At 38.0% G+C, this 23,030-nt stretch overlaps 2 protein-coding genes across 3 annotated transcripts; both read left to right on the top strand.

Moving 5' to 3' along the window:
- Window positions 1-14,223: 14,223 nt before the first annotated feature.
- On the top strand, window positions 14,224-16,553 carry LOC145790070 (uncharacterized). The gene is made up of 6 exons (XM_082867929.1): window positions 14,224-14,318; window positions 14,694-14,739; window positions 14,882-15,097; window positions 15,397-15,579; window positions 15,671-15,772; window positions 16,040-16,553. The coding sequence occupies exons 2-6, from the start codon at window positions 14,737-14,739 to the stop codon at window positions 16,148-16,150; spliced, it is 615 nt and encodes a 204-aa protein (XP_082724055.1). The 5' UTR covers window positions 14,224-14,318; window positions 14,694-14,736; the 3' UTR covers window positions 16,151-16,553.
- Window positions 16,554-16,972: 419 nt separating this feature from the next.
- On the top strand, window positions 16,973-18,480 carry LOC145790081 (AP2-like ethylene-responsive transcription factor CRL5). 2 transcript variants are annotated; one of them, XM_082867933.1, is made up of 5 exons: window positions 16,973-17,346; window positions 17,611-17,699; window positions 17,784-17,857; window positions 17,945-17,995; window positions 18,150-18,480. In XM_082867933.1, exons 1-5 carry the CDS (start codon window positions 17,202-17,204, stop codon window positions 18,247-18,249), a joined length of 459 nt encoding a protein of 152 aa, XP_082724059.1. In that variant the 5' UTR covers window positions 16,973-17,201; the 3' UTR covers window positions 18,250-18,480. The 2 variants fall into 2 exon arrangements, with proteins under 2 accessions (XP_082724059.1, XP_082724062.1); XM_082867936.1 differs by lacking the exon at window positions 16,973-17,346 and adding an exon at window positions 17,456-17,520.
- The last annotated feature ends 4,550 nt before the right edge of the window (window positions 18,481-23,030 follow it).

Genomic DNA, 23,030 nt, shown 5'->3' on the forward strand with positions numbered 1-23,030 from the left:
GCAGCTGTCCTGGCTGGGCCTTCTTCTCCCTCAAGTCGCCCAAACACTGCAGGAGCATGGTAGATCGCATACTTCACCTTGACCCCCCTTTCTTGGGGCGCAAGGCCCCCCTTGGACTGCTACTCCATCACTTCCTTAGGGTCAGCTGACCCACTATCCACTGGCACCTTGGGCCTGGCACTCAGGTGCTCTTCTTCCTTTTAGCCCCCTGACCTTTGTCCCCTTGCACTTCTGGGGCAACCACCCTTTCTGGGGTTGTCCCCACTCCCTTCTCCCCTACCTCCTCCGCCATGGGGGTAACCTCCCCGCCAACCCTCACCCTCTTCGACCCAGGCGCATCTGAAGCCCCCTTAGGGGCAACCCTCCTCTTCTTCTTCTTCTTTTTCAATAGAGCTTCCCCCTCCTTGTTTGCCCTCTCCTTCACCGGATCAACTACGGGCGGTCGCGGCTCAAAACTGCCCAAGTCTTTTTCCCCCAGCGGCTTGGGGCGCTGTCGAATTCTTTCCCTCGCGACCGATTTTGGTCGCGGGCCTAACTGCATTTCTTTGAACTTTTGGGCTTTGGCAAAAATGGTCCGATCCTCCACCTCTTGCGCCTTCCTTCTCGCCTTTAGTTCTGCCGGTGCCAGATCTCCACCGGTCGGCTGAGGGCCCAGTCCTGCGACGAAGAAAGCGGACGGCTGGATGAGATCGTCCCATTTGACGCCCTCATTCTCCCTCCATGCCTTCACCTTTTTCACCCTCTCCTCCGCTGTGGCACCCAGCTTTGGCTCCACAGACTTGGTGGGCACTCTCCACACCGTGCGCACTCCTACTCTCCCGTTCGCAGACACGTAGAACCACCGCTGCCTCTATCCCTTAATTGATGACGGCAAACCCGCCACCAAAACCCTTCCTGCCACCGCCTGCAAAGTGACCCAAGTTTCTTGCTGGCCTGAGGCCTTGTAGCAGGCAAAAAACTCGTCCACCGTCATAGCCGCCCCTTCGTTCGCCCTTGGCCATGCACTTGCACAGGCCAGTACAATCTTCCACGTGTTGGGCATTAGTTGGCCTGGCCCCATTTCTAGTAGGTTTAAGACATCCACTACTACCTGCGCAAGCAACAACCTCAACCCACCCTTCAACGCCTCCTCATAGAGGGCAAACTCCCCTGGCAGGGCGTCGGACAGCCTCTCCGTTGGTGTTGGTAGCATCAATTCTATTTCTGCGGGAACCTGGCATTTTTTGCGCATACCCTCCAGCTCCCCCGCAGTAATGATCGACTTGTCAACCTTCGTATGCCAGTGATTTGGCTCAGCCTGGTTGATTGGCTTCGGAGCCGCTATCATTGTCAACGAACGCGGTGGTCCCGCCGGCTCCCCTACTCTCTCCACTTGCCTCTCCGTCCTGTACTGCTCCGCCAACTCCACCGCATCGTCGTCCCCTAGTGGATCAACCTTGGCAGTTTTAGCTTCGTCCTGGGCCATTTTTGTCGTGTGTCTGCGAATGGCTTCGGATACGGGTGCAAGAAAATTCAAAAAGTGTTGCAGGGGTGTATCGCTAGCAACGAAGGAGTTTACACTTGGAATGTTTTGATTTTTTATAAAAAGATAGGTAATGCGGATAATACCAAAGGCCCACGGCTTGCCTGTATTCCAAGGGTCACAATTAATTCTCGCCAGTTTGAAAATTTTCAAAATTCCGCCACAACAGTCTTTTCAACACCTTATAATGACCTATCGTTTCGCCTATGGCCCAACGCCTAACTTCCCTCACTACAAGATTCAGCCACGTGGATAGTCACAATCCACTGCCCCTTCCCCCTTCCCTGTCTATTCCACTTCACTTCAGCGCATGCCCCACCGCCTCTCGAGCTCCACGCCACACCACTCGGCCACCCTTTGCGGTCGGCCTTCCGTATGGCCTGTCCCTTCACTCGACCACCCTTCGCGGTCGGCCTTCCGCATGCTCGGCCCCGCCACCCTTTATGGTAGGCCTTCCGCATGGTTGGCCCCGCCACCCTTCGCGGTCGGCCTTCCGCATGGTCTGTCCCTCCACTCGGCCACCCTTCGCGGTCGGCCTTCGGCACGGTCGGTCCCTCCACTCGGCCACCCTTCGCGGTCGGCCCTTCTCACGGTTGGTCACCCCGCTCGGTCGGCCTTTACCCTGCCGGTCTTTCACAGCCCTTATTCTCTTCAATATTCCCTTCGTTGGACTAAAGCTGCACTCGGGAATGGGGACCTACTGACATGGGTAAGTCCATAAATATTAGAGCCCACCATTTAGGGCCCAACACATATCTCAAATGCTAAATCCCAACACTGCCGAAGCCCTATGTAGAAATTAGAACCAATGACATCAAGACACATGACAAGAAAAGGGCAAGCCACATCAGCAGACAAAGATCTGCAAAGTTATTGCCACTGCACATCGTCATTAATGAGGCCCCCTTACAACATTTATTGCGACAACCCCTCTCCGTCGGGACAACACGCCCTCACCTTGAGCAAGGTACGTTATAGCATAGACTTTCGGCCAAGGTGATAGGTCGGAAGAGACAACGTAATGATTACCAAATGATATAAGTAGACGTCGAAGACATGTAGAAGGTTAAGCTTTTCTATCTCTAGTCTATCTCTACAATCTACTTCTCATCCTAACTTGCTCGTCGGAGGGTTCGCTGGGAGACTCCCCATTTCCCGTTGGACTTTTGTGCAGGTTCCTCCGTAGGCTTGGTCATTCGGACGTAGGCTTGAGGAGCGTGGATCAGTCCGACCCGTCCTCTCATCACGAACTGTATCATCAATCCATTTCTTTCTAAACAAACGGAACCTATTTCTAATAATAGGTGTTTTTAAGCCAATAGTTTTAAAATTATTTTAAATTTTGGCCAAAAGATATGTTCAAATTGTAACAAATAATTCAATTAGATAGTTTAATTGCTTAAAAGAGCTTATTGCTATTAATAGTATAAATCATGGTATCATATCAACTTTTAATGTGCAATCTGATTTCAAACCAATATATATATTTAATTATTTGTGGCATATTGATAAAGGAACAAGGGAACTAAACAATAGATTTTTGGGGCATTTACACATAAGTCTTAATTTATGAACTTATATTTCATTAAATTTTAACTAAGATTTTTTAAACCTTCAAGTCTCATTAAATTTTTAAGAGTCGAAATTGTCCTTCAAACAATGATTGTTCATCATTTATGATTATATATATAAAGGAATATGATGATTTGACATTTATTTTGATTTTTAAAATGTTAAAATATCAACTTTCAAATTGAAAAAACTAAAAAAAAAATTATGTGCAAAAAAAAAAAAAAAAAGAACACAAGTTTTTTTTAAAAAAATTAAATTATTTTTTTGTGTAAAACTGAAAATTTTGTGTCTATAAAGGAGCACGATGATAAAACATTGATATGCAAAATTTTTAAAAAAAAATTTAAATGAAAAAATTGATAATTTTCTCGATTTTATTAGATAGTTGAATTAAACCAATAAGTATAAGAACAAAAATGCTTACTCTCATGCTTTGTTTTTTTTTTATTAGTTAGTGAAACAATTATTTGGAACATTACTATACAAAATTGATAATATTCTTAGTTTTAAAAATTGGAAAAAAACTGATAATATTCTTAATTTTACTAAATATGACTTATTGGTTCAAAAAAACTTAGATAGGATCTAAGCTACCATAATATTTATAAATAGGACTTTTAAGTAATTAATTCTAGATTTTTTAAGTAATTAAAAATTGAAAACTTTAATTTGAAATTTTGATGTTCTCAAAACTTATTGATTAAATTTTTTTAAAAAATCAACAAATTTTACTTTGAAGTTTGGAGCTCTTAAAACTCTTCTTCTAAGAGATTCACGTGCATACCTTATAATTTTGGTTTTTATTTTATTAAAGAATGTACACAAACAATCATATTGAACAAAATTCAAAACTAATTTAGCAATAACCAAATAAATGTTTAAATTTAAAGATAGATACATATAAAAGATTAAAAAAATATCAAGTTCGTACACATAAAGAATCAATTTTGCACATTAATTCAAATTCTCGTAGTTTTCTCTACTTTTTCCATCTAGTCCTTCATCTTCTTCTTCTTTCTTTTTCTTACTTTTAACATAACCCTCGACGTCAACTTCTTGTGATGATAATACAACACTGCCATTGCTCTTCTTTTTGTTCAAAATCTTTGAAAAAGAAAATACTATGAAAATAGAGAAATGATTGAATGATCTTTAAAAAATGATTCAATATTTAACACAAAATAAAAATATAAAACACACAATTGAAAAAAGTCAAAGAAGGAAAAAAAAAATCATTTTTAATTTATCTATGAATTAATTAATGAAAACAAAAGTAAAAGACAATAAAACTTTTAGAATTTTAGGGACATATCACGTCTCTATAAGTAAATTGAAGATGAATAAGTTTTAAACTTGGGTTTGTTTAGAAAGATTTAAAGAAATATTCACGTTGTTGTTAAAGAGGGCATGCACAAGGGTTGTGAGTTTTTTCTCCCATCCTTTTTAGTTTCATTTTAGTGAGAGCTTGCTTGGTTTCATTTTTCTAGAAACACTTTTTAAAAAATTCTACTTTCTTATTTTTCATGTTTTTTTGTTTTTACTAATTTTTTTTTTAATATTTTAAGCAATTTTTTACTTTTTAGACACATCTAACATAAAAAAAGTAAAAAAACCGTAAAAAAAATCTTTTAAAAATTCACTAAATACCAAAAATACAATAAAATAAAATAAAATAAGAATTCAGTACATTTTTTTAATATTTTTATGTATTTATTAATTTTTTAAAATATTTTTGCACAAATTTTTTACTTTTGAGATACATTTAAGTAAGGTGTATCTAAAAAAGTAAAAAAAATGTTTAAAATTTTAAAAATATTCACTAAAAATAAAAAAATACGAAAATAAAATAATTCAATTTTCAAAAAACTTAATCCAAAAAACTCAAACCAAACACACTGATTCAACTATTTTTGTTCGAAAGTAGAGAATAATACTTCCTATTTCCCCCATCCTCGACTTCTACTTCATGTGATGATAACTATTACACTATTATTGCTCTTCTTTTTATTCGAAATCTTTGAGAAAAAAAAACAGTATGAAAATGAAGAAATGATTGAATGATCTTCAAAAAATGATTCAATATTAACACAAAATAAAAATATAAAACACACAATTGAAAAATGTCATAGTAGAAAAAAAAAATCAACTTTTAATTTATCTATGAATTAATTAATGAAAACAAAAGTAAAAGATGATAAAACCTTTAGAATTTTAGTGATATACCATGTCTCTATAGATGAACAGCTTTTTGAGCTTGCGTTTGTTTAGAAAGATATAGAGAAATATTCATGTTGTTGTAAAGGGTTGTGAGTCTTTTTTCCGTATCCTTGTATAGACGTCCCCGAACGCTCCGGGAGGGAACGAGGTCTCCCGTTCCGTTCGATATTGGGCTCACTACAGTTCAGGACTCTAAAATTGTCACGGTTCTAAATCTAAACCAAAGAGTCCAAATCCGGCAAATCGTTTTGAGAAAACAGATTTTGAAAGAAGTGCCAAACATGGACTGCTTTGCCAGATACAGAGTCGCCACCTAAATATTTTATTTTGGAGGGAATTTAGGAAACCCTGACTCGTTGCCTAAGGCCACGTGTTCGTCATCACCAAAGTTGCATCGGCTCGGGAACTTGGGTATGATTGGGGAAGGTCACTTTGTGAGCACCCCCGCTCGCCTGATCAAAGATTGGCCTCTACTAACCATCATATTTATTTTTGAAAAACATTGTGTGTTCTTATTCCGGTTATTAGCCTAGATTTACTATGTGATGCGCACAGCATACAAGTATAGACTGGATCGCCTGAATTGGAACAAAACATTTCATGTTTGTTTGTTTGAAAATGGTTTGATGGTGCTACCCGCAAGTAGGCTAAGGCGTGGATTTGCCACCCTTAGGTGGGCTTAGAAAACATGATTTTGCCACTATCTAGTGGGCTTAAAACACACATTTAATGAATTGTTCCAATTTAAATAACCCAACATTCACCCACAGGCATTCAGGCAGTTATATCACATAAGCATAAAGCCTCATGGTAAGCATGCTATTCATGGCAGTCACTCACACACATGCAAGGATGCTAAAGCATAAAACTTACCGAGTACTCCAAGCCAAAACAGAAGCTTATTAGAAATCCATGCATGATCCTAACTATACAGAAATGCCTAATGCAACGCATGCAAAATGCAACTAAGATAGGCTCGGCTATTTTAAACATGGCGTATGAAATGCTACAGCTAACATGTATTCAACTTGAAATTGAAAATACAATGCAGTTAGTATGATGCGCCGAGCCCGGTGCATGCAAAACAGATGAATGAATGCAAACATGCTATCATACTGTATGCTAATTGAAACATGCCCTAATCTAACCATCATAAGCGGGTAAATAAAAGGGAGAAAGACGTGGGGTTGGAAGACATACATCACACACACGCACACTTATTACAGTTGTGCCCTCGCTCGGAGGGTCCGAATAAATAATATACAGTCCCAAATAATTACAGTCTAAATATGTACAAAACCTTAATTAATTAACAAATTAAATTAGGAAAGCAATAAATTGGCATGCAAGCCAGGGACTGCCTCAAATCTGCTCCGGATGATGAATGATGCATGCTCGGGTTGCCTTGTGCGAAGAATCCCTTGCGATGCCCCGGTTTGCCTCTGTTTGCAATTGTTCTTGGAATACGTGCCAAGCTCCGGAAAGCTGCTGATTCTTGATTTGCTGCGACAGAGAGCAACAAAGGGGCATGGCAAAGTATTTTCACATATGTATGCATGACTACTCTTTGGGGAGTGTAGTCCTCGATCCTCGCGCCACCAATCACGCATATCGATGCATAATGGCCGAGGAGTCGAATTGCACGACTCAATATGAAATGAATGCACATATAAACACAACAAGACCTAAACTCCATCATGGATAATCCGGAGTGTCGGTGACCGGGAATTGAGACACGTTCCGTCACTCGGAGTACGAAACGTCCCTCGTTTCCCGTGCTTGGGCTAATTCCTATCCCAAGCACAATGCAATATGCATGACATGCATGAATGCAACTAATATACAACTTAGCATGCACAATGCTATGAAATGGCATACACAATGCACGATGTAACATGGCATACACGATGCTCTAACATACAACCTAGCATATGCAATGTTATGAATTGAAATGGCATACACAATGCACAATGGACTTACACCAACATGAGTGGACCTCAGCCACACTCACATCGGTAGCCATGAGATGAAAATGAGACACTCGAAATGCGTGCATACATGCACGCAAACCGAGGACCGATCCTAAGGCACAAATGCCACTTTAACAAGGCATGGCAGGGCATGGAACATGGTATGCAAACATGCAAGTTTCAGCACTGAAATGTGATGCAAAATGATCCCGAAACATGGAAACATGGCACCCGATGCATGGAATGGCCCCGAAACACAAAACTAGGCATACGCATTGGCCTATAGCTATACAAAACATGCATTATTTGATCATGAAGCATGAAGACAGATGCAATACATTCCCAAAACATGCATATTTCCAGTTTATAACAAGTCCCAAAAACGAATGCAAATAGGGCTAATCTATCATGCAAGAAAAGGCCTAAAATAGAGATTAAACACAAAGGGAAAAGGCCTAAAATAGAGATTAAACACAAAGGGACAGAATCTGGCCCCAAACAATGAAGAGCCCTTCAACAAAGTTGAAGAGGGGCTCAAAATAATGCACTTTACAGTTTATGACCAAGTCCAAAACAGTGCACAAGTAAGCTTAAAACACTATGCAAAAATAGGCCTAAAAGAAGGTTTAAACACAAAGAGTAAAAAGGGAGCCTCAAACAGTAAAGGACCCTTGATAAAACATGAAGAGAGGGTCAAAATATAACTCTTTACAGTTCAGGTCGGAGCCCAAAAATACAAGCACAAGGAGCTAAAAAAACATGCAAACAAAGGGGCCAAAAGAGGGATAAAGAGGCAAGTGATAGAAAGAAGTCCCAAACAGTGAAGATCCCTTCAACAAAGTTGAAGAGGGGCTCAAAATAAGGTAACTCACAGTTTATAGCAAAGCTCAAAACAGTTTATAGCAAAGCTCGAAACAGTTTATAAATAGGCCAAAAATACTATGCAAGAAAGAGGCCTAAAAGAGGTTTTTAACACAAAGTGTAAAAAAGAAGCCTCAAACAGGGAGAAGTCCTTAATCAAACATGAAATAGAGCTTAAAATAAGACTATTTTCAGTTAGGGTCGGAGCCCAAATATGCGATCACAAGGGGCTAGAATATAGATCAAAATAAAGCAAGAAAAGAGGAAAAGAAGACTTACCCTTGAAGAACCAATCTTCAACGACTTTTGGACCAAGTTTAGAAGCTCTTCACCTCTGGAAATTAGCTTCAAAGGTCTGGAATGGAGTATGGAGGCTTTGTGCTATGAGGTAGTGTAGAAATGGTGTAGGAAACTTGGGGTTTTGGAGCTTGGAATATATATATATATATATATATAGAGAGAGAGAGAGAGAGAGAGAGAGAGAGAGAGATATATATATATAATGCAAGAGCCTTAAAGAAAATTTTGTAACCTCTGAAAATACAGCTGGGGGTGCTGGTTATATAGGCAAAGGAGTGGAGGAAAATGGGGGAAAATGAAATTCAAATTTCCCCCCAAAAATAGGCCTAAAAGAGAGATAAATAGGCAAGTGGTAGCTGCCGGCCTCAAACTGAAGAGAGCCCTTCAACAAAGTTGAAGAAGGGCTCAAAAAAAGACATTTTACAGTTTATGACCAAGTCCGAAACAGCTCAAAAATAAGCCTAAAATACCATGCAAAAATAGGCCTAAAAGAGAGTTAAAGAGGCAAGTGATAGTAGGAGACCTCAAACAGCAAAAGCTCCTTAATCAAACATGAAAATGAGCTCAAAATATGACTATTTACAGTTTGGGTCGGAGCCCAAAAATTCTTGAAAGCAAGGCTTAAATACAGAGCAAGATAGGAACAAAAATGAGGGAAAAGAAGCTTACCATTGAAGACCAATGGACCAGCAGCTCTTGGTCTGAGAAATGGTGCTCCTAAGCTCTGAAAAACAGCTCCAAGTTGTTGGAATGGATGGTGGTGGGGTGTATACCAAAAACCAGAGCAAACGGAGGTGGTTAAGTGGTCCCGAACCGAGGCACACGGCCGTCGGCTCTGAAAAATCGGAAACCGGGCTCCAAACGGGAAAAATGGCCTACGACCACGAAACGTAGCCTACGGTCACTGAGAGATGATCTACAAGACCTCTCCCTCCCTTCGGGAAGAGAAAACAGAGAAAAAGGAGCCTGGTTCGCAAACTGAGGCAAGACATGAAAGAGCCCGGAAGTCCGGAGGCAAGGCTCGTAGCCGAGACTCTGAAACTTCTGAACGAGCACAATATGCACCATCACCGAGCGCTCAATCGGTGACGTCTGAGTCTTAAGGTCGGTCAAAAATGGGGTATCTACACCTTGTTAGTTTCATTTTAGTGAGAATAATACAACTGCTTATGGATACGAAAGAAGAACGTGAGAGAAGATGTTTTAGATTTTTTTTAAAAGAGAGATAAGAATAATTATATGTGGTTTTTATCCTTTTATTTTTTGTTCTTTTTATCTATTAGTTATTATCAATTATTTTTTAAAGTTTTTTTGGCAAAGAGATAAGGATTATTTTTTGGTTCTTTTTTTGTTTCTTTGTATCTCTTGATTACCTTGAGATATTAATATTAGGGTGTACTTGAGAAAAGAATAAACCTCCTATTGCAACAACTGCCAGAAAAGTGCCATTAGGATCCGCAAACATAAACTTTATTTTCCTATTTCCCCAAAGCCCTTGAGCTACAGTAACTGAAACCATTACTTTCTTAGTTTCTTGAATAAATGCAACATCAATGTGCCTATCTTTTAAAAGTCTTTTGATTCTGCCCCTCTTTTCAGGCTTACCAATGCCTCTGACATTCCAAGAAAGAAGCTTCATTGAAAGATAATTAATACACTGTAAGACCCCTAACCACTGCTATTACAGCTTTGTCTTACCCTCTATGTTGATTCTTTCTTTATCTTTCAGCTCTAGGTCGATAACCTTGTCCAGCACAGCAACTTCTTTTCCCTTAAAGTTTATTCCAAGTTTCTCCCCCAAGTTAATAGTTGCTTTAGCTTCTTTAAGGAGAAAGCTATTTAAACTTGAGTCACCCTCAGACAGATTTGAGTGAGCAAGAGCAATTGCTACTGGTTTGAAGATAACAGACCTGAAGTGTATTTACTAATTGCTGCAGCTTTCTGACCATAAAGCCTAGCAAAACGGGGAGAAGCCCTCCACCTGAGCCATTGTTTTCCCTGATTTCCTAACATTCCACAAGGGATGAAGAGTGGAAGTAGGTGGTCTATCGTGGCCTTGATCCTGAAACCCCATAATGCCCAACCTAGTTAGACCAACATTATCTTGTGGGTCTGTGGAGATAGAGTGCACAGGAGAGTGGCACCCAAGCAATGCTTTACTACTGCTAGGCCTGGTAACAAGTGGTTCAGATAGCTTGATATTAGGGCCTTGAAGTAAATGCTTACCATGTGAGTGGGTCAAGTCCACCTCAAGATTAATGTTAGGCCCAAGATCACCTTTCGGTCCACTAAGACTTTTGATAAAACCAGTTGATAAAACTTGCTTAACACACCTCAGGGGGTCAACATAGCTTTTTGGACAGGGTGCTAGCTTCTTCATATTGCTTCTTTTACTTCTAGTGCACTAGCATTGCTAAGCCTCCCATCACATAAAGTCTCATTAACCACTCTATCCACCTTCTCTCCACTGTAGCACTGTGCGAGTCATTTCTTGTGTGCCACTGCATTGGAACAAGCAACAACAACACCAACTTCTTTTATGCCTACTACACTAGCATTGCTAAGCCTCACGTCACACAAGGTCTCCTCAACCACTATACTCACCTTCTCTCCACTGTAGCACTGAATGAGTCCCTTCCTATGTGCTACCTCATTGGAACATGCAACGACAGCACCAGAGTGGTCATATCCCTTTGCCACCGTATTATCATCAACCTTCTCCTTGCAACACTTCTCTGGAAAATTAACTTCCTCCACCCTGTAGAAGTCGATATTGGAGCTGCAATCATCCTGCTCATTGTGTGATTTGCTAAAAGATTATACTGGGTTGTCAAGATGGTCTTCATACACAAGTATAGAGTGGAGTTTGCCCTTGCACGCTAGATTTATTGTTGAGGATATGAACTCCATGCATGATGTAACCACTTTGATTTTGGAGTAAGAGAAGGACTTAGGTTGACTAATATCACCCTCCAAGTGAAGAATTGACCCACACAAGCTTCCAATGTTGTTAAGTGTGTTCCTATCCCAGAGGTTTAAGAGTATGCCATAACACCTTAACCACACACATCTCTCCTACTGAATTTGGACTCCTAGCTTCTATTCCAACACAAACTGGCTCCAATCTTTAAATCATTCCTTAATATTGTGGATGTTTGATTGCAACTTCTCTTGGGATTTAAAAGTCAATACTACATCACAACCTCCCCCCTTCTGACCACAGCTTACACTATCCCATTTTCCTTCAAGGCCTCTTTGATGCTGTTAGTGGAGTAATCCGTATTGAGTCTAATTATGACACTTTCATAGAGCCAGCCATGACCATCTTCATTGACTTTGATGGTTGTGCTTGCTTTCCCAACTTCAATGATTGTGCCCTCTTTTAGTACCTTTGCGAACGATCTATGACCAACATATAGTACTTGACCCCTATTTTTGGTTGGTTTGAATGCTTTTCTAATGTTCTGGGCCTGTCTCCTGCTGTGCACATCCCTGTTGCTTTTGTCATAAGAAGCAATTTTGACTTCGAGAACCTTGTCATCCACCAAAAGACCATTTGCTTTCTGAATAGTAATATCTGATGCTACAGGACAGTCGAATCTCAAAAACTAAATCTTGAGTTTGACACTCTCCTTCTTTTGAAGGGGATAAAGACATCTTTCATTATGCCAAACTTTGTGAAGAGCTTGAACAGGGATTTAGCATCCATTGAACTTGGAAGATTGTCCACAAATACACTGTGAAGGCCCTGCTGTACTTCTTTACCTCGAGCTCCACCTCCTCTCCACTACTTCATGATCGGGATCCAACCTCCATTGCCTCTGGGTGGTCGCAAATCTCCATCTCTCTCACTCATGATGAAAACTTTTAACGTCAGACTTATTTTTCAAATCGTTCTTAAGGGGTTGGTCTTTGATTACCTTATTATATTATTCATGTTGATTTACAAAAGATAGTAATTATATGACAATTGATTGACAATAGTTGTAAAAAGTCTTTTTTTTTTTTTTGATTTTTTTTTTTGGGGGGGGAGGGTTATATTTTATCCAAATTGCTAATTTTTATAGTGTGAACCCCATATTTCATAGGTATAGAGGTGTGCCACTCAATTATTATTTTATTATTTTATAAAACCTAGATGGGGCAAAGGTCATTGGTTTAACTGTAGGGTCAACTACGATTGAATTGAAATTGTAATGTTATAATTACCTGATAAATATATTAAAAATTATAGAAAAAAAAATAAGTATGAAAATAAATTCATTTTTGTGTTTAACCAATTAAATTCATAGAGGTGTGCCACTCAATTAATTTTTTTTTCTTTTTTTTAGACGCATATGTATTTAACCACATATAGTTTACCAAATATATACATTCATACACACACACATATATATATATATATATATATATTTTGATAGTTTTGGAAAAGAATTATGTTTTGTGTTCGAAAAGAAAATGTAACTAATGTAACAAATATAATATGTTGACTAGATTATTATTTTCTTCCCCATCCATTTTTATGATAATCTCTCTTTACTCTCACGCTATTAATTTTTCTTTTCTTAATTTGAAAAAAAATGATTTTAAAATCTCTCCTTTTAGAATATTTTCTTTGTACAACTAGAAATTTCGCTTTATGAAATCCAAGTGCACACGTCTTTTATAAATTTTTTGGTTTTTTTAAAAAGTATTTCCAATATATTTTCAGAAATTCTATGGATTGAAATTGTTTGTTCTAAATGCATAAAGTTTTTAATTTTTATCTGAAACAATCTCTTTATTAGAAAATATATCACAATGATTGCAAAAAGAAGAAAATATCAAATTAAATTCAACTGGATTTAAATTTGTAAAATTTATCTGAATCGCTTTGAGTTACGGAAAACTATCAAAAAGCACGGGAAATTGAATAGGAATACAATGTTTTGATTATTTTGAAGAATGAACTTTAATCGGTTCGCTTATTAATAACATTTTAAAACTTGATTATTAAACTTTGACATATAATTTTTCAATTGGTTGTAGAAAAATAATCATTATATTATAATTAAAGTAATATTTACAAAAACTCAAATTTATAAAAATACTCGTTTAATGCATATAATAATTTTTTTAAAAAAATTATAAACTGTTTATAAAAATACTCGTTTAGAACATATAATAATTTTTTAAAAAAAAATACTCGTTTAATGCATTCTTGTGATTGATTTGAAATTTAGGAAGTGGAATTAAAAAAATAAAATTGGCAACAAGAATGTCACTCTTTCTTCTCTGTGCTCCACTAAAAAAAGTAATCTCTAACCACGGTTTCAAATGGAGATGCAATCCACTGCACTGATGACATTTACACAAGTTTCATATAATGTCTACATTCAAGTTCTCAAAGTGTTTTATAAAATAAAGGGACAACATTGTGTACTTGCATAGCCTTGGCACTACAAGAATTTAGAGATTTAACGGCGTTTAATTAAAGGCGTTTGTTAAACGTCACTTTTTTTTCAAAATTAACGGCGTTTTTTAAACGTCGCAATTGTTATTAATTAAAACGGTACCGTTTGGTGACTAGGAGACGTTTGAAAAGCGCCTCCAAATCCTCTTCCCCTCAAACCCTATCCCGTCTCTCCAAACCTTTATTTTGAAAACCTATTTTGAGCACCGCCGTCTACATATCAAGTTCGAATCTCTCCCTCACTCTCTTTCTCTCAGGGGATCGAATCAATATGAAGCTGTTCTCTCTCGATTCGGTGATTCTTCTTTAGCTCGGTGATTCGTCTTGTTGAGCACAGAGCGATTGCGATTTCGAAGTTCGATTTTGAGCACCGTGATTTGGAACTCTTCTTCAGATCCGTGATCTTCGTCTTCTTCGATCAGAGGTTAGATATTTCTTCTGTGCTCTGTTTGGAACTCTTCGTCTTCTCAGATGTTTCTTCAGCTCCGTGAATCTCTTCTTCTGTGCTTTGTTTCCACTTTTTGCTGAAATCAGTATCTTCTTCGTTTCTAGTTTTGCTTATTGTTCTGCTCAAATCACTATTAGGTGATGATCGATGATTCATTTCAGTTTGTCTCTATTTGATTTTTTCTTTCTTTGCTTTTAAGATCTGCATATATACATGCAATTTAATTTGTCTATTTATGAATTATACGATGTATAAAATATGTGTTATTTTGTTATGATCAAAGCAATCACTTGATTTTCTTTTTGGTTGTCAAGTTTTACTTGTGAATTTTTTTTTTCTCCCTCTGCACAGTAATTACACAAACAGAAAATGGTATAAAAGTACATCAAAATTAATGGTAAGTAGTTCTACCTTCTTTTGATGCTTTATGTTTATGAATAAAATTAGAAGTTAAAAGAGAAAAACAAAAGAAAAGAGAGGAAAACAATACAAAGGTAAATTGAAATGTTTGTTTCTTAACAATTAAAGCCCTCATTCAGATCAGATGGTTCTTAAAGCTTTCACAAATTCCTGAAGTTACTGAGGTTCCAAGCTTCAGTGGGGAAGCACTGTCTTACTTGCAAGGATTGATTGATGGATTTACCATAAGCGATGCCTTGGAAGTTAAAAATATAGAGAAAGTGACAAACCATGATGTGAAAGCAGTGGAATACTTCTTGAAACAGAAATGCCAATCACATCCAGAGATTGCGAAGGTTTGAACTTGTCCTCCAGTTTCTTCGATACTAAAATGACCAGCTTTAGTACATTTATTTGACATAATTCAACTGCTAGTGTTGTGTTGTGATGCCTATCATGATGTTAATTTTGCTAATGCAAAATTTTTTAACAGTTAACCTGTTCTCTTTCAGTTGCTTAAGATAGTATAATGACTGCCTTAGTGTATTTGACATAATTGAATTGTTACTGTAGCTAGTCTTTAAGTTGCAGTGTCTTTCATTATTACTGTTGCTATTTGAAATATTTTGAGTAGCTAACCTTCTCTTCATTGTAGGTGCTTGAATTTTTTCATTTTGTCTGCACATCCGAGGACATTAACAATCTTGCCCATGCATTGATGCTGAAAGAAGCTTTGAACACTGTCATATTTCCAGTCATGGATGAGGTAATTAAGGCAGTTTGTGACATGGCTAAAGCTAATGCTCATGTTCCCATGTTTTCTCGCACTCATGGGCAGGTAGATGAATTTTTTATTTTAGTGGTGGTGATACAGTGAGACATGCTTTCTGTTTTGGAAGTGAATATTTATTTTTGTACGTTATGTGCAGCGTGACTTAACTGATTCAACAGTTCTGAGGAATATGGGTGAAGGTTTAGGGCATTCTCTTCTTGCGTACAGAAGTGCATTACAGGGAATATCAAAGCTGCAGGTAAAAAGTTAAATTGAAAAACATTGCTGCATAATTACTAACTACTTTTCACCTTGTCAACGGTAAAGGTGTAGTAGTAATTATCTGCTTATTATAGGTTGTTTTCTTATGAAAATATTATGTCACACATTATTACTCTGATATTATTAATATGATGAAATTAGCATTTGCTATTTGACTTTTATCAGGCTGCATTCTCCATTGCCCTTGCCATTGTTTACTTCCCTTTTATTATTTGACTTTTTTGTTGAACTAATTTTGCCATAGGTTAATGAAGCTTCTTTGTTTGAAGACTTGAATGAGTCATGGGAGGTGCTTGCGGAACCAATACAGACTGTATGTTCCTTTCTTCTAGTTTACATATCATATTCAATCTGAATTTTTTTTGGCCCTCTCTACAGATTTGAAGAATTAATATTGTGACTGCTAAAGAAAATCTTTTAACTGAATGCCATCAATAGCTCATATTGAATGCTAGTGACAGTGATTGACTGATTTTATTTTATCTTTCCTTCTCGACACTTGTTTGAATGAAATAAACCATTCTATGATTTTACTTCATAGGTTGATATTCATTCTTGGTAAAAACTATCAATTATGTACCCTCAGATTGCCTCTTTCTTATTTATTAGGGGGACAGTGGGTTGGGTTTGATTGCCTCTTTCTTATTTATTAGGGTTGAAATTTAAATTTGTGAAACCTAATTTGGTTTGAGATTGAGAATTTTTAAAAAAAAGCACTCTAGAAGAGTTTTAATAGTTGTGGAGTTCGTATGTGATGTGATGTGATGTGTGTGTGTTTTTTACATCTGTCTATCTTTTTATTTTATTATACAAAATGCATACCTTTCTTCCTACATCACTCATTATCCTGTTAGGAATTAGTCACACCTAACCAGGATTGGCTCACAGAAAAACAGAAAAGAATAAATGCATAAGAATTATAAATCACATGCATATACAAAAATACAAGATTTACATAAATTACCCAAAAACGATCCACAAATTCATGATCGCTGCAGTTGCACTGAATAAAAAAGATTACACAAAATATATAGAGATAGGTGCCCCTCGCAACCACATGCATATAATTAGAGCAATGTATCACAAATGCATAAATACCAAAAATACCCTTACTCCAAATTCGGTATCAAATGGCTCCCTATCTAGTACTTCCCCAAAAGCAATATATTGCTTCATGATCTTGCTGTGTTTGCATTTTTTCAATTTCTCTCTCATTCATTCTTGTGAGTTAAGGGTGGCTTGGCCTAACGATAAGTTTGCTGTTGACATCTCTGGTGGTACGTGTTCAAGTCACTGCAACAACCTCTCCAAAAACGGGATAAGACTTTGTACATCTTATTCTCTTCAAACCCTGCATTAACGGGAATCTAGTGTACTGGACCACCCTTTATTTATTTTTATAAGTCATGTTTCCCTTGTTTTCATGTTTAGTACTTTCATTTTCTCTCTGTGGATTATCATCCATCAGGCATAGATGGACTGGTAGATATGAAGCCCATCTCTGGGACAACAGTTGTAAGAAAGAGGGACAAAGCAGGAAAGGAAGGCAAGGTTAGTGAAGGAAACATATAATCCATCCACATTGCCTCCTTAAGATTTTTACTTTGCCAGGCCCTGCATTGTTGGCCATCTTTTGTTGTTCAAGTGACTAATATACTATTCTTTCCTCATTTCTCATGTTCTTCATTGCTGGGTGATACCAATAATGACTATCAGTTTATCTGGGTAAGTCTTGTTATTGACAATGATTGAGTAATAAGCATGTTCTTTCCTTCAATTCTCATAGCATCATCATTGCCAAATACTAATTTTCAGGGGGTTATGATATGGAAGCAAAGGCTGCAAGAGCTTATGATTTAGCTGCACTCAAGTATTGGGGCCCTTCGACCCATATCAATTTTCCGGTGGTTCTCTGACCCTCTCATCAGCTTATTTCATCTAACAATTGTTTTGTAACTGACATGGGACTCTGTATATTGATGATTTAGCTGGAAAACTATCAACAAGAACTTGAACATATGAAGAACATGACCAGACAAGAATATGTTGCTCACTTAAGAAGGTATAGTCTCTCCCCTAGTATATTAGACAACAATGTTTGTTTTCTTTGTTTGATGTGTTTTTATCTCTAATATATTGATCTTTGCAGAAAAAGCAGTGGCTTCTCAAGGGGTGCTTCAATGTACAGAGGAGTCACAAGGTCTTACTATTTTTTGCACATACATCTGTTAATCTATAATTTTTATTGGCACGCTTCCTTTAATTATAAGTAGAAGTATATTTGATGTACATCTCGTCGTTCCCAGACCCTGCCCTTCTTTATGGGTCTCTAATTCTGATGTAATCTTCAACAGACATCATCAACATGGACGCTGGCAAGCTCGGATAGGCAGAGTTACTCGAAGAGTTTTCCTGCTGTGTTACAAGATGCCCCAAAAAAACTTTAAAAGCTAATCTCAAGAAGTAGTTGTATTGTATGTGGATTGTGGGCTTGCTGCATAATTGAGGAGGCTGTAGATGTAATAAACTCAATTTGGAGCTCCATGACTAATATTGTTTGCTAATAGACTTAACCTATTTTTTCTTTTTATTTTTTGATTGTGTTTGTTGTTTGATTTTGGTTCAGACACAATCATGTAATGTTTATTTAGTCAATATATTGAAGTAGCTGTAAAATTTTATTCATATTATTGTTATTTTTCAGCTTTATTAAAGGTATGTTTTTTAGTTAAATATAACAGATTCAGAACAATTTTTTTTTAAAAAAAAGAGCTATAACGGCGTTTTTTCAAAACGCCACTACAGTGCCAACGGACATTTTTTTAAAATAAAAAAATCTATCACGGCGTTTTAAAAACGTCGCTAAATATTGGATGACGTCATTTTATCATTATTTATCGCATTTAGCGGCGTTTTTAAAAACGCCGCATATACTAATTTTACGACGTTTTTAAAGCGTCATAAACTTATAGCGACGGCCGCGTCCTCGACGTTTGGTGATAAGCGTCACTAAAGGAATTAGCGGCGTTTTTCATACATATAGCGGCGTTTTTAAAACGCCGCTAAAAATCATTTTTCCAGCAGTGTGGTTTTTTTTTTTTTTTTCAAAAAAGAAAATGGAAATCCAATAAAAATATGCCCTAATAAGAAATGAGAGCAAAATGTATGCTGAGTAGGAGACTTTTTTTTGTTTAATTTTTTTTAATTAGTTGGGTTAGTTCAGTTGGTCATCTATGTGAAGTTCTATCTAGAGATCTGAGGTCAATCATTGCACCAAAAGCAAAATTTTATAATTTTTCTCCGCTATTATGTGCTTTTTTGTTATGTTATGTTCTTTTTTTTGTAATTATGGCGATCTTTCTTGATTGTTGGGCTTCTTTAATTGTTAGACTATAATTGTTTGGATGCAATACTTTTTATATTATAAATATCTCCTACTGCAAAAAAATAAAAAATAAAAAAGATTTAAGATTGGACACCAGTCTAATGACTCTAATCTAGCTAGATACAATATAAGAACATATAAATATGAAAATAGACCTTAAACATGATCCGTATTAATTGTTGATGGCATCTAGTTTTTATTATTCATGAGAATTAAGGTGTAATTATGCACAAACTAAAATCAAACGCCTTGATGACGGCAAGAAGCTTGAGAGAGGAAAGGTATTCGACAGGAAAATGGTCACGTGTTGTCTTAACAGGTTTTATTGATTGGACTGAATTGATACAAAATTTAAAATTTAAAATCAAAGTAATAAATTGAAACTATATGAAACAAATTGACACCAAAGTAAATAAATAAATACATGGAATACCATATAATTTGTCCACAAATAAATGATACCATTAGTAAGACATATCACTATCTCTACTGAGTTGCAAAAGAGGTTCTATATCCCTGTATATACACTTATATCTATTATTTATATTATTATTTTCATATTGTAGATATATTATTATTTTCTCTAGGCAAATCATGTATTATTGTAGACACCCCATTTTTGACCGATCTTAAGACTCAGACGTCACCAACTGAGCACTCGGTGATATTGCATATTGTGCTCATTCTGAGGTTGCGGAGTCTCGGCTACGAGCCTTGCCTCTGAACTTCGGGGCTCTTTTGTGCTTTGCCCCGGTTTGCGAACCAGGTCCTGTTTTCTCTTCCCAAAGGGAGGGAGAGGTCTCGTAGACCATCTCTCAGTGGCCGTAGGCTACGTTTCGTGGTCGTAGGCCATTTTTCCTGTTTGGAGCCCAGTTTCCGATTTTCGGAGCCGTCGGCCATGTGCCTCGGTTCGGGACCGCTTAACTACCTCCATTTGCTCTGGCTTTTGGCACACACCTTGTTTCCTCCCTTTAGAGGGACACTTTGGCCCGGGAGACCACCTTCGTGGTCATACGCCACTTCCGGTGCCTAACAGCCTGTTTTCAGGGCCCCGGACTCCGCGCTTTGGCCTCCGAACCTTCGTTTTGCATCCGTCTTGATCCATTTTTGGTAGAGACCCTATTTTCATTGCTAGGGAGGTGGTAGTATAGTGGGAGGCCACCTTTTCCCCTTGGAAACCAGCTTTCTCTTTTTCTCTCTCCTCCAGCCGGTTTTTTTGACAGAAAGCTGATTTTTCTCACTTTTGAGCCACAATTTCTGGTTTTTCATACCACCATTGTGTTGTGCTCATCTGGGAGGCCACCAATATGGGTAGGCCGACCAGTAATTCTTCTTGACCCTTTTGAACCTTGCTAAAAAGCTGGTTTTTCTTTCTCTTGGGTCACTTTTTCTGGCTTTCCACCATACAGCTGTGTTACACTCATCTGGGAGGCCACCTTTCTGGGGTGGCCGGCCAGCATTTCTCCTTGATCCTTTTGACCCCTGGTTGGCCGACCAGGGGTAGTGGCCGGCCGACCACTTGAACTGGTCGGCCTGCTTCTTGCTTTTTGCTCTCTCGGAATGCATCACAGTTGTGCCAGCTGGGAGGCATTTGGACCATCCTCCATACACGTGTATGGAGGATATTTGAAGCTTCCAAGAGAAGCTTTAGAGCCTCTCCTCTATCAAGGAGAGGCTTGTCTTCATTTGCAAGGGTTAGAAAAAAACCAGTTGAGGCATATACATACAACTCTCCATATCTCTCTCATCCAAGCTCAAAACACCCTTGTTCTTGGTCATTTACACTACACCTTATAGCCTACCACCTCCACCATCCATTCCAGCACTTTGGGACTGATTTTCAGGGGTTGAAGGTTCACCAACTTGGTCCAGAAGCTGCTGCATTGCTGTGCTACAAGGGTAAGTCTCCATTTCGCCTTTTCTTGCATTATTTTGCTCCATAGCTTAGCCCTATTTACAAGCATTTATGGGTTTTGTTATAAATTGCAAAGTGTCTTATTTTGAACTCCTCTTAAATTTTTATTAAGGATAATTTTCTGTTTAAGGTCTCCTACATCCTTGTATGTTTCATCTCTCTTTTAGGGCTTATTTTGCATGATATCTTAGCCTTACTTGAAAGCATTTTAGAGATTTATCATAAACTATAAAAAGTCTTGTTTTGATCTTATAAACATGTTTGTTTGAGGACTCTTTTCTGTTTGGGGTCATCTTCCCCCTTCCATGCTTCATTTCCTCATGTTTTGAGCCTTGTATTTGAGCATGTGCATTGGCCTTGGTTTGGCCTTTTAGCCACTAAAATCCAATGAATTTTTAGTGGCTTAAATTTACTTTTGAGCTTTAAAATCAGAGAGGGTTGACCCTCTCACCCCTTGTTCTCTTTACTAGCATTGTTGGTCTTCCAAAGGGGCTCCATCTTGCATGCTTTGAAGTCTTATTTCAGGCCCTATTTTGTGAGTTTTAAGGTCTGCCTTGACTCTTTCTGGAGCCCCTTTGGCCATATTTTATGTCTATGATGCATGTGTAAAACAATCCCATTCAAGGCCTTTCAAAGGGACCTTTCATTGCATGCTTCCTAGACCAATTTCAGGCTATTTTTGGTGGGTTTTAGGGCTTTCATAACTCATTTCCAAAGGTGGTTTTGCCCTTTTGTTTGTCTATCATATATGTGTAAAATAACCCCTTGCATGGCTTTCCAAAGGGGCTTATCATTCTTGCATGTGTTGACTGAGTTTCAGTGGTTATTTGGGCATATTTTGGCATAAAATACTTATGTTTTTGGCTGGTTGGGTGAGCCCTCATATGCTTCATATAGTTGTAGAACAACTCATGGTTCACTAGCTTTCTTTGCATGCTTTATAGGCCATTGATTCTAGCGTATTTTGGCCACGCCTTAAACTGATAATGTGCTTATTTTAGACTTTTCTAGCTCTGTTTTGGGTCTTGTGGTTGAATGATGTTAGTTTTGCATGCTTGTAGTTCAAGGTCCATGCTTAGCTTTGAGTTTTTGAGATCCATTCCTTACATATACTGAGGTGTGTTCATGTTTTGAGCCTATTATTCATCACATTTCAGAGCTTGTTTGAATGCCATGTTGCCATGTTTTTATCTCTTTAAATACGTTTGGGAGTCAGGCTTGTATGCCCTATTTACCGACCATTGAATAAGCTCCATTTCGTTGCATTCCGAGTCATCATTTTAGGCCAATTTCCCCCTGTTTCAGACCTGCCTAGGGTCTGTTTGGGGTTGGTTTCACCTCCGGTGCATTGCTTTGGGTACCTCTAGTGTAACGCACTTTACTAGTTTCGGTACCCAAGCCCCCTAGCTTGCATTGTGTGCCATATTTGCATGTTTCGAGACAATATTTCATGCTGTTTCAGAGCTGTAATTTATGCTATTCCATGTCATGTTTCATCCTTTGCTATGCCTTGTTAGAGTTGCATGTCATGCCTTAGGTTCGGTCCTTGGTATTCGTGCATGTAGGCACGCATTTCGGTTGTCTCATTTTCACCTAATGGCCACTGATGTGAGTGTGGCTGAGGTCCACTCATGTTGGTGTAAGTCCATCATGCATTGTGTATGCCATTTTAGTCCATAACCTTTACGTATGCTAGGTTGCATGTTAGTGCATTGTGTATGCCATGTTACATCGAGCATTGTGTATGCCTTTTCATAGCATTGCGTATGCTAGGTTGTATGTTAGTCACATTGTGTATGCCATTTCATTCGCATTGTGTTTGGGATAGGAGTTAGCCCAAGCACGAGAAACGAGGGATGTTTCGTACTCCGAGTGATGGAACGTGTCTCAATTCCTGGTCGCCGACACTCCGGATTACCCATGATAGAGTTTAGG

The sequence above is a fragment of the Camellia sinensis genome, chromosome 1 (assembly GCF_055761805.1).
Source record: "Camellia sinensis isolate YWXY chromosome 1, ASM5576180v1, whole genome shotgun sequence".
Lineage (NCBI taxonomy): Eukaryota > Viridiplantae > Streptophyta > Magnoliopsida > Ericales > Theaceae > Camellia > Camellia sinensis.